The 12,525-nt window shown below is 40.8% G+C and overlaps 1 protein-coding gene across 2 annotated transcripts in view; it reads right to left on the bottom strand.

Moving 5' to 3' along the window:
- Positions 1 to 12,525, bottom strand: part of erbb4b (erb-b2 receptor tyrosine kinase 4b) — a 308,590-nt gene that overhangs the window by 76,104 nt on the left and 219,961 nt on the right. For both annotated transcript variants that reach the window (XM_079357754.1, XM_079357755.1), the window contains exons 11-13: positions 11,757 to 11,847; positions 9,384 to 9,583; positions 2,659 to 2,791 (exon numbers count right to left, since the gene is read on the bottom strand). In XM_079357754.1, coding sequence (XP_079213880.1) covers positions 2,659 to 2,791; positions 9,384 to 9,583; positions 11,757 to 11,847 — 424 coding nt within the window. The remainder of the gene's footprint in view (positions 1 to 2,658; positions 2,792 to 9,383; positions 9,584 to 11,756; positions 11,848 to 12,525) is intronic.

Below are 12,525 nucleotides of genomic sequence, written 5' to 3'. Positions count from 1 at the left end.
CTAAAGACTACCGGATACATATTTAACAGGTTTATAATTTCCAATTACAGTCACTAAAGCAAACCTGTATATGGATTTGAAGCACGGTAAACATGTATACCTTTTTCATTATATTTTGTAATGCCAAAGCTGCTCTTTCACTCCAACAAGTAACACAGCATGTGTGGCATTTTCAACAATGATGTTGGAATTGTTGGCATTTAAGATGTCACGCACTTAAAGCTGGAAGCTGTGTTGCCTCTGTCTGACCATTATTGTTTTTTGTTTTTTTTGTTTTTTTTTACGTACATATACATATTTACGAGCTATAGAGGCTGATTGAATCATTTGCATTTTTCCACTTGCATAGTTGTTGTTTAGCAAGCCCTGTATACATACATAACATATTGTAATACATGTAATAAAACAAGTTCTGGCCATTCTCATTGGATCCTTTATGAAGGTAGCATTGCTTGAATGCTAATGCTAGACCAATTCACATTAAATCAAACGAGGTAACTTGGACAAAAACAGTAAATATCAATCGAGTGTGAGTATGAGGAATAGGGTGAGGTGTTTTGCATTCAGAGAGGCTCTATATATTCGGCAGTCAAACATGCTGGTGGTGCTGGTAATGCTCACAGTGTCGGTGGTGCTCATGTGCAGGTGGACAGGTAGGCAGGGCGTGGCCCCGTGCGCAAGCAGTGACTGTGACACGCAGTGACACGCCTAGCCCCCCTGTCCTAACAGCACCCTCCCGTCCTCCTCATATCGCTCCGATGCAGCCACCAAAGATGTTTGTATAAATGAGTCTCAAAAGTGAACTTAAAAGCATCTTTCAAATAATTCTGCAAGGCAAAAAAAAATATATATCTAAATTGTTATTAATTAAACTCACTGGGGAAGCAGGTCTTTTCACCTCCTATTCTGAGGCTATCACTCTATACTCTGCCTTAAAATCAAGGGACCCCTGTTGTTTGGAAACTCTGCAGGGGTGCCTTTTAAACGGAGAGTGAACACGTCAGCTCAAATTGTTATTTTCACCTCTGGCTCTTAAATGTTATGCATTAAAAAAATGAAAGAAGGAAAAAAAAAAACGCTTAACTTGAAAGCTGTTACAAAGAGCCCCGGGATGTTGAACTTTTGATGAGCAGGTCTTCTTATTGGACGGGATTGCTTAAAGTTCTTAAAACGAATCGCTGAATAGGATAAGCTGATTTCATGTTTCATCACTCTTCCTTGATTTGATCAATGGAAAACATTTCACTGATGTTGCATTAATCAAAATGTTTCTGCAGGTTGTTGTTTTTTCCCTAAACGTACAAATCATTGGAACCTGTCTTGAACTGCTAACCTGTATGTGCTGCTATAGGTGATTACTTGAAACCAGACCTCAAATCTCAGAATTTCAGCCTGATTATTGCTTCTTACTTTATATCTCAAATTTAGGATTAATGTGGACAAATATTTTCCCTTAAGACCTTTTAATGTAAAAGCTGCACAAAGTAGATACGTTGCTCGTTATTTTTTCTCATTTCTTAAAGGAAGAATGTGCACGTTTTTTTTGGATCCTCAAGCACAGGCATGAAACCAAAACAAGCAGCAGCACTGCCATATCGAAGGCCCCCCCCATCCCCCCCCCCCCCCATCCCCCCCCCCCCCCCATTCGCATAAAGCAACAAAAAAAACCTGCCGTGCTTTGTTGTTTGCAAGCTAATGTTAACACAATTAAGTTAACTTAACTTGTCGCTTCCCATTGCATAGAATTTGTTAGAGATGACCATGATCCAAACACACTTATGTGAAATCTAAATAAGCAGGGAGTAGGAAGAGCTGGATATCCCATCCATGTAAACCTGATGCAAACATTGCTCTGATGGGACTCTCAGTCATTGTAGACAGATATGACTCAGAGAGACATTTACAGAGGATACACTTGATCTCTTGTGTAAAAGGGGGGGTAATTAATTGAGGGCTGCGTGAAGTTGACACACATGCTCTAATTAGGAGTGCATGCAACTGTGATCTTGGTCAGCTCTTTTTCTCTCTCCATTTGTAAATCAATGTCACTGCCTGCATGAAAAACCATGTGCTCTCAGCAGGGAGGGGGGGGGGGGGGTGAATAGTTTCTCATTTTTGATTCTTGTCATTTTGGATTAAACCTCAGTGTCTCCTGAAAAGTCTCGATCAAAAGTAAGCCAATGTAGTCCAGCTATTTAAAGTTATGTGTTAAGACTGGCCTGACATGAACCAGAAATGTGGCAATTTTGAAAAACACAATGATTATTGTTCGGTGTCCCAGCTGTCATTGGGTGCGGGTGGGCTACGCCCCCCGGACTGTCACCCGTTCAACTACAGAGCTGACAAACAGAGACAACCCCAACAATTACCGGTACTTCTTCAGTTTTGTGGGAGGAGCATCCATGCATGCATCCATGCATGCACTGGGGAGAAGGTGAGCTGATTGGTGACCTTCTAGCCGTAAGGTGATAGCGCTGCCCACCGTGCAGACACAGATTTGAATTTCAGTTAATTTTTCCCAACTTTTTCATGGATAAAGACACACATTTACAACCTATTACTGTATCTAACCAACTTTATATAATCTCCTGGATAGGCTGATAGGGACACGATGGATGTGCATTGGAGTGTATGTGTGCATGCTACTGCATAACTCACCCTTCATAAAGGTTACACATATCCACGCAGGTTCTTCCTCGGCTGTAGTATCTGCATGAGAGGCACTGGTCTGGGCCAGGACCCCAACACCCCGCGTCTGAACACAGTGGGTCACACACCATGTGGCCCTTAGCTGCTCAGTAAACACAAAAAGACAAACAGAGAACAAGCACAGAATTACAAAAGAGTTTTGTTTTGATGACTCGTTGCAGGTGCAGATATTATACCTACATTTCCCTTAATTAGCCAGTTACGAAATGAGCTAAAATCCCATTATTCATTGAAGAAACAGAGCTGGATGTACTTAGGCTCGCGCAATTTGCAAGAGTTCATCTCTGCATTAAATTTCCCCGCCTCCACAGAGCAGCTGTTGATTTGCAGTGGTCTATAAAAGGTGTTTGTTTTTTTTTTTGTTTTTTTTTGGGGGGGGGGGGCGATGAGTGTCCTAAAGAACAGTTGGATTAATTGCCACACGACAGAAGAGGGGGTGTGAGACAAACAATACTTAGCGAACGGTCACACAATAATTAGCCTCGGGGATGAACCATAGTTCCTCCCACAGAATGTTCCCACTTAAGCCAGGCAAGAGTTTTTTAAGGCATTACGTTTATTGGCTCATTGCAGTTGCGTTTATATTGCGGGGTTTGTTCTATCGCTGGAACAAAGTCTGTTTGTGTTTATTGTGCACAAACAGGACTGTGTGGTTTGTTTCACTGCAGAGCTAGAAAAGGAGGGGGCTGTGTGGTTTCATTACAAAAATTGCTGAGTCAACAGTCATAACGCAGTTGTGGGACACAGAAAGCCCCTGCACCTGCTTGCAGACTTGGTGATTCAACTTCAACTTGAAGGAGAAAAGTAAACCATGGAACTTTGGAGTCTTTTATTTTGAAGAGTTTGAGCTGATAAATGCCTTTTATATTGTCCTATTATAACAAAACTCAAACTCTGACATATATTAATTATGGATATAATGAGTCAAGATTTTCTATAAGAGGCGCAGACGGGCCAACAGTCAGGTCCAGCCACATATACACAGGCTGTAGTCTCTCCAGGCAGGTGCCCGGGTTTGGGTCGGACCTGCGGCTACTTTTCAGCATGTCATTCACCAGTTTCTCTTTTGATTTTTTACACTGTCCAATGACGGCAAAAAGCCCAAAAATGAATGCATTTTTTTCTCTCCAAAAATACAAAATCAAAAGAATAATGAACAGTACAAACATGTTTATTATTGTTAGTTATTTGGAGTTTTTCAAATCCATAACAAAGCCAATGACTACAAGGATGCAGGCGTGAAAAGTGTGTGTTGGTACAATTGGTACAATGCCTCCTTTCTTTCGGTCTATTCACAGTAAGCTATCTGTATTCTGCTCTCTTTCTCTGTTCCTATAATACAGCAGTGTACCTGCTCAGGCCATTACATCCACGCTGTTCTCTTCTTGTGTGTAGATCTCTTATCTCCCTCTCTCTTGCACGTTGTTCCCCTTTAAGCCGTCTGTTGTACAAAGGTTGCTACATCTGAGAGTAATACAGTGGCGAACTGAGAGTGTTGAAGTGGCACGGTGACAAAACTGTGGAACTTTTATCATCAAATCTGCATCCGACGTTTACAGTGATTCTTTTTTATTCTCTCCCTCCAATAGCAACTGTCAGTTTGTCTGAGGACCTGGCCACATGTACGCCAGGGGGCTATCTCAGCGTCAGCCATAACCCCGCTCCAGAGTCAGACAGATGTATGCAGATACATGGGAGGGAGGGGAATCAAATGTTTCCTTTAAGGGCAGAGGATGAAAGCATTTCCTTTCACAAGAGACAGAACCACCACTGTTGGGCTTCCAGTGCCTTAGGTAGACTGACCAGGCAGAGGGAAAAGACGATAAGAAAGGGAAATGATGGGAAATGAAAAGAATAAACAAGGGCGCAGGAGAGGTTGGATGCTTTTCAACTACACTGCAATCGCAAGATCAAAACAATATCGACTTCAGATGTTTCTGACGCGGCTGGGAAAACAAAAGCCCTTGGGGCTTGAGCCCAGGGGTGCCCTGTTGAGTCCCCTGGGTTGCAGGAAGAGAGGCTATGGTAATGATAATGATAGGTGGTCGTTACTGGAAGGAAAGAAGTAGAAATAACAACAAAAATGACGAGAGAGTGCGAAAGAAAGAGGGGAAAGATGTGTCAAATGAAAGAAAGCGAAAGGAAAAAAAAAACAAAAAACTATAGGACATAAAAAACATTTCTGACCAAAGAAATACCTGTCAGATAACTTGAATAGTATTAGAGAATAAAGAGTTGTGCGGAGAGGGTTTTTTTTCTGAAACTCAACTCTTGCATTAGTTTGCTGCATGTCTTTCTTCTCCATCAAAGGCTGCATTGAAAGCAGGGCAGCCATTGAAGATGCTAAATAGCGTACGCAGCTGAGGAAATGATCCTCAGCAGTGTGCTACACAGGATTACATACATGTGTGTGATAACTTTGGCAGTCAGGGTAAAACCTGTGTAATTCAAAGTATGTAAAGCTTGAAGGATACTTCTCAAATACGCCACTTGGTGGTTTTGTGATGACCTGAGCAACTCAAAATGTCTCAGGAGCTTCAGGACTTCAGATTGTATACAATACTGCCTTCTACTTCTAGTCTTCTGACTACTCAAAGTGCTTTAACACCACAGGTCACACCTACCCTGTAACATTGACGACCTCCCAAGCAGCAGGAGAAACTTTAGGTAACATCGGAAGTGTAACTGCAGGGCTGGGGATTGATCCCCGACGTTCCGGTGTAGAGAAGACTGACTCTACCACTGAGCTCCAGCTACCTACCGACCAACTTACCTGCCTCTCTCTCTGATTGATTATGTTGCAACCACAACCGCCTCTGCGTCTTTACTGACAATGATAGGCCCACATGTGCCCATGTTCAAACACTTTTTACATTAGAACTGGACTTCATTAGCTTCCAGAAGATGTTTTACTTCCTTTAAAAGATGTACTCATATTTAAGTCAAATACCCCCAACATGTGAGTCGAGCACCTTAGGGCTTTACGGGATAGCAAAGGTGTTCTTAACCTAATCAATGGTGGCTCTGATCTATAAGCAGTAACAGAAGGACAATATCAGAAAATTGATCGTCATTTGTTACCAATCTGTCTGAAACTTTTTCTAAACAGGGATGAGTCCCATCCACTGCACAAGAACATAATGTTAGAATAATCAGAACTCTGTCAGGTTGAAGCTTTAAGAGTGATAAGATGCTATATTGAAGTGCTGGCTTCTCTGACAGCAAGACAGCAGCCAGTATGTCCTCCATCTAAATTATGATTCTGGTGCAGATTGGTTTGTTTTTGTTTTGTCCATAGAAGTAACCCCCACCCCCCCCCACCCACACCCGAGGGCTCCTTTGGATGCCCCTTAGTCTGAACGAACAGATAGAACGAACTCTACACGACCTCAGAAGCCACAGCATTTTTCTAATAAACTCCATGACCAGAAACAGCAGCTTTTGGAAAATAAAGAGAGTTTGGAAAGTAGGAAGATTTGAAAATCAATGAAGAGCTTGTTCAACATATAGTCTTCTGCGTCCACTATGGCAACCTCTATGCGAGTCAACTGTTTTTAATTCAGGCTGCATTACCAATTGTAAAGGCGACATGCAGGAGTTACATAGTAAGCTGGCAGACGAGCCTGTGTGAAGTAATATTTATGCCTGAGTTTAGTATTACTGAAGCTGAGGGAATCACCTGAAATTGTTTAAAAAGCCCGTGCCCATGACCCTTAAGACATTACTTAAAGTTATGAAACAGCTGTTCTTTTGCTTCCAAATGATCACTACAATTGCACTGATGGGTCTAATAACAGCTCATTTTCTTTTCAAGATTTGACCTTTTGAAGAGTGTGAAGAAAACAAAACACTTTTCTCTCACTCACACATCACCCCAAGGCCTGTACTGTAAAATGTCGTTATAAAACTGACATTTTATTGCTAATGAGCCACCGCTCACAGTATTTTTTGGTAAATATAAATTTCTCTGGGATTCCTTTTGTCAACTACTTGCCCATGTGATATCCCAGTTTTTTTTTCTGTTCTCATACTTTTGACGGAAGATATCGAGTGAACAGATTATTTATGTTGTTGTTGTTTTTGCATGTTATGCGTAACTTTTACAGAAACTGACTTAATTTAGAGAGATGTTTCGTCAGTACTGCTGTTTACAAGCTGAGCTCCATTTATCATTTACTACCAAGGGAAGTCAAAATGACACGAGACAACATCCGTAACCTAAGCAACATTGAATGTTGGCTCAAAAATGTGGCCTTCTAACTACTAAATGTGCCCAGACGATGTTGTTTTTTTATTTTAACTTCAACGTGTGGTATTCGTATACATCATATTTTTCATTTGAAAATGACATTTTGATTTCAACTAAACAAACACGCACACATTCAAAATATGAATAAAAGGGTACATGCAGACTCATTCTCTGCTGTCTTTGGTGCCCTGTAACGAAGCGCTCCTGCCCTTTTCCAGTGCCTGCTAGGCTCAGTCAAGTGTTGATGCACACATACACACACTGATGCACACATGCAGAGCTGTGTCAAGGAGAGCAGTGTGTGACTTTTGAGTCTCACCCAAAGTCTTCAAAGTCACTGAGAAAGAGTGTGTGTGTGTGTGTGTGTGTGTGTGTGTGTGTGTGTGTGTGTGTGTGTGTGTGTGTGTGTGTGTGTGTGTGTGTGTGTGTGTGTGTGTGTGTGTGTGTGTGTGTGTGTGTGTGTGTGTGTGTGTGTGTGTGTGTGTGTGTGTGTGTGTGTGTGTGTGTGTGTGTGTGTGTGTGTGTGTGTGCGCGCCCAGGGGAAAGGAGCACATGAACAGTGAAAAGGGGCCAACTCAATAATGCAAATACTGGCTCATTAATGAACATTATACATAAATGAATAATGTCCTAACACTTGTGGCAGTAATATAATAAAAGCACTTCCATTTTTAGAGATGCAATTTTTGTCTCCTGATGTCAGATATCTGCCTGATTTAATTTGACCTAACCTTTCTCGCCCTTCTGTGAAAGATGCATTTGGTCAGTTAGACTAATCACGGGGTTATTGTTTTTAGTTTTCATAAGAAGTTAGTGATATTGTGTTTTTGCTCATTTAGTCGAGTGTTTGCTGCCTGTTGAAGCTGCACGATGACGTGATAGAAGAAAACCTGTTCGTCTCAGTCGTGTGCATCAAATTTCCAACTTGGTTTTGAAGCCCGAACATTGATTCAACAGTTTGATAGCTACGAGATTTTTCCAAGGTGGTCATGGATCCAACATTTCAAACAATGAATGCCTTTCTTGTTTGTTTTTCAAACACAAAAAATGTTCGGCACATCCCCAAACATTTTTCATTCATTTTTCAAGAATTTTGAAATGGAAGAAAGGGGAAACTCTCTTTGGTGCCTGGAGCTGCACCACTGATGTTTAAAATATGACTCAAATACAAAAGACATCGCAGCTCATAAGAGCATAGCAGAAGCATTAAGTAACCGTACATTACTGTCTTCAGTGTCACCAAAATGTCTCACATGACTCAAGAGCTCAAGAAGAAGGTTTCATGCATCATTTTGCTTTTAAAAGCACGTCTGGAGTTTTGTCCCTAAAAGATATAAATATCCCAAGACTTATTACATGAACTTTCGACTGAGGGTTAAACATTGCAGCCCTTTCCAGTTTGATGCATCCATTAAATATGCTAATTAGCTTGTGGTTACTGCACTTTCATGAATCTATAGTTTTCTCTGTTTTTCAAGTCCCTGAATGAGAATTCAACAATGACCGTTAAAGACAGGGTAGGTAATTTCCTCCAGATTCACTTTTTAATGTTTTGGTTTAAATTGTCTTTCGGTCCTGACAGTGATTAATAATTCCTGTTCGGAAAGAAACGGGAAAAAATCTGAACTACGACCAATCTCTGCTCTCTGTACTCGTTTTGGGAATCAATCACGTCCTCACTGCTTGCCCTTTACCCCGTGCATGCACAAGCCCATGCTCAATGCATGAGCTGAAATCCGCTTCAGGACCGATGGTGCTAGTGCATGTAAGTGAGGGGCGTGGCTTTTGAGGGAGCACGGAGTGGAGGGGGCGGGTGGAGACGGAGCACGGCGAGAATGCTACTTTCAAAATCAAAGACGTTTTCGAAAATGACCTACCCTGCCTTAAAGGGCTCGAGTTTGTTGTCTTTGAAACATTTAAACAGCCTTTTTTAAAGGTTTATACTGTAGATCACGTGTCAGTCTAAACTGAATAAAACAGAAATGTCATGTTAATGTAGTGAGGCGCTAGACATGGCAAGGTCGCTTCATTTCTGCCTTCAAGTAGGGTGATGTTGGAGTAATAGTGTTGAGTTAATAGGCAGTATTGCAATGACATTTGTTTGAATTTTGAAAACTAATGCTTCACTCTATGTAGACTTTTAATATGGGGAATTTCAACTGGTTTTTTGGGAGTCGCAAAGATGCTTAATACACTTTTTGGAAGTTTGTTTTAAGAGGTTTTTTTTAAACTGTTTTAAGTCAATAACATAACTCGCAGAATCAAACTGAGGATGCTGCAACAATTTAGTATCTGTCCTTGACCAATATTGACACACCGAAGCAAGGCTAAGTCATTTAGATGGATTTTAATTCTTGTTCTAATCCGGGAACAAGATTGGAGTTTTATTGTGAGTGTTAAAATGAAGGTTTAGGTTTGGGCTTACCGCAGCCCTGTGGGCTTCTGTTGTTGCGGATGAGAACCTTCTGGTTTGTAGCGCGGAACAGTCGCGTCCAGTTGACAGTGTTATAGTAGCAGAGCTGACTGTTCTCTGCGATGTGGACGTTTCCAGCGCTGATCTCTCTCAGGGACTGGAGCTGCAGTGATGAGATGCCCTGCTGCTTTAACACCAACAGAGAGATCCCACTGAGGTTTGAGAACAGGTGGAAGTGAGAGGAGGGGAAGGCCAGACAAAGAGGAGGAGGAAGATGGAGAAGAAGGGGAGAGATGCAGGGAGACATGAAGAGATGCATTTATTTAAAGTTTTGATGCATTAGTCAGGTTTTCTGTGTAAAGCTGATCTTGTATGTTATCCTTTTCATGAAGTGAGTGGTTAGTAACAGTAGCATAGCAGCAAACATATGGCCCATGTAGCTTGTTTACTTGACTTGAAAAGACACTTGAGAGCAAATTAAAAGTACTACTTTCAAGACATTGTTCAGATGCTGCAATTGGATGTGTGTGTTAATTGAACACATGTGCTTTAGATCTAACTCAAATATTCAGGTGTTCCAGCACATGTAAAGTAAACTTACAGAGAATACAAACGTCTATATCGGGGAACAAGTCATCGATGAGGTCTTAAAGAGAACAAATTTTACCATTAAAACAAAAAGACAAACAAAGGCTCCCAACTATCTTCAACATTATTTGTGTAAAATGAATGCACTGCTGTGTAATCAATTTTACCATAAAACAATGTCTCGATCGGAATCTTCAATGTTCTATTATGTCAAACTTGAATTAATATAATGCACTGTTCAGTATCTACCTCTCATAGTTGCCACATTGCTTTTTGTTTTTTTAATCTACTGCAGCAATGCAACTTAATGTATTCTGTTTGTTTTTAATATCATACATTAAAGCCTATACCGTCACCTTCCACATATGTCCTGCTTGCACAGTTTAAACAATGACAGGTGGCCATTGGGGTGTCAGAGCAATCAGGTAGACGGGGTACAATGCAGGATCAAGCACAGGATAAGGGAAGGTGGCAGGCTGTAATTTGTATGGCAGCCTGCTGTTTCCATCTGCAGGTGCATGACACACAAGTGCCTTCACGCACTCTCTCGTGCACACACTCAGGCTCACACACAGCCTCCGCGTCACACGACATCCGCACTGCATTCAGCTGCAGAGACACACTGTGTTTCCCTTTAAATGTCACGGCAAGTTTTTAGAGCGCCTTTGGAGAAAACACAGAAAAATGTAATGATAAATAATTACGCACTATGAGCTGGGTTAGATAAAAGTTATCGTCTTAAATGTCACAACAAAACCAACATTAAAATCTGTTTTAGTAGCAGCCAGTTCTTCTAACTAATGTCTGACAGAAATAAATAATTACACTTTCACTAGAGGCACAACAACCAATCCACATGCACTTTTAACGTGTATTTTAAAAGTTTATATTTAAAACCAAGTCTTCATCCTGTAGTGGTAGTTACCGTTTTTAAGCTAAACTCCTGTCGATCATCTTTATTGTAGAGTTTACATTTATTAAAGTGTCAGGGAAAGTCACACTCCCTGCCCAGCCATGCGGCCCGATGCTGTTTATATGTGCATGTAAATTGAGTGCATTGTAAAACTAAAATCTTTGACTGCTTTAATTGTTCATGTTTGTGACATTGTCAAAGTTAGCTTTGATCTATTTTTTTTAATTCAAAGAGCACATGTACAGAATATTTAAAGTACCCAGTAGAGCTTTGGGGCTTAGGTTTCCTACTGTATGAGTGGGACCCTTATTGTTTGTCTTGTGCACACTATGCACTCCCATCCTTTCACGATTGGAGGGCAACATTTAAAAAAAAAAAAAAAATCCAGCCATTGGTTTTTACAATATTCTCTTGATACACATTGGGCTTACAAGAAGCGTACCAAGATACAAAGACATGTATCAACAAGGCGGAGAGAAAAAAAAAACAGATCAATGTAGGTTTGGTTTTTAAGATTAGTTGTTTTGGCTAAAGTATTTTTCAGGAATTTCATGCTGGATTAACACAATACGTTCTGGTACCAAATGATGGATTAAAACTTGTTTTCCAAACAAACTCAACAAGAACCATGCAGCATAATTATGCAATTTGAATAGCATTGTCGTTATTTTAGATTTCTCTGCAAATTAAATCACACTTAAATCTAGCCTTTTTATTGAAAGGAGCGGTTCTTGAGAAAAAACTGCACCACTTTTGGTTAAAAACAAACAAACATTTCTATCCATCCGGCATTTAGCTCAATTTGAGGTAATGTTAACATGGGTATGATTATAGTATGAATAACCACAATCAACGCAGAGCTGTTAAGTTTGAAACTTGTGTACCTGTACAACGCTCTTCCACCAATAGTAGCCAGGTTGGAGAAAACGCTCAGATCCGTCATGTTGTCCGGCCACGATTGGATATTCAGAAAGCCTAAATAGAGACACAGATGGGCAGAAAGGTTATAATGAGTCACCAGAATTGTCAGACTCTAGCTGTCAATCACTCCCTCTATTTCACACAGTGAAAGGAATAAAATGGGAAGAAAGCGCTGGTATTTTTCTGGGATTAGCAACATTCCAGACACATAGTAACCACTGCCACCTGAGCCTCATCTGAAGGCAGCCAAGCTCTCCTAAGCCAGAAAAATAAGCCAACAGAGGAGTTTGGTTCCAGCTATGACAAGTTAAGTTTCAATATCAATATTTTTTGCATTTTCTTTAGCTGCCCCCCTACTATTAAATCATTTAGATGATTAAATGAATAGCTGAGAGGACGGCGGTGGCTCATTTAGAACGATCAATAATGGATTCAGAAATATGAAATATTTAGTAGAGGAACGGCAGGGAGTACAATCCCCAAGCCAACACCAGAGGACAAACAAAACAGTTGGATGAGGCTATCAAACCAAGGAATAACACACACACACAGGGTGGAAGAGTAAATGTATAAGAAACGATGAAGAAGACGATGGAATTACAAGAATTCCTGGTTGGTAAAATGACACAAAATGCTACTTGTAGAAGAAAACAGAGGCCCCAAGCTTGCTGATGGACAGTATATTGTCTTGCTGACAAAGGGGAAGAGGAAGGAGGAAGTGATGGATGGTAG

The sequence above is a fragment of the Symphodus melops genome, assembly GCF_947650265.1.
Source record: "Symphodus melops genome assembly, chromosome: 12".
In the NCBI taxonomy this organism is placed as follows: Eukaryota; Metazoa; Chordata; class Actinopteri; order Labriformes; family Labridae; genus Symphodus; species Symphodus melops.
Note: the sequence above shows the minus strand (reverse complement) of the source record. Positions and strands in the feature narration are given on the sequence as shown.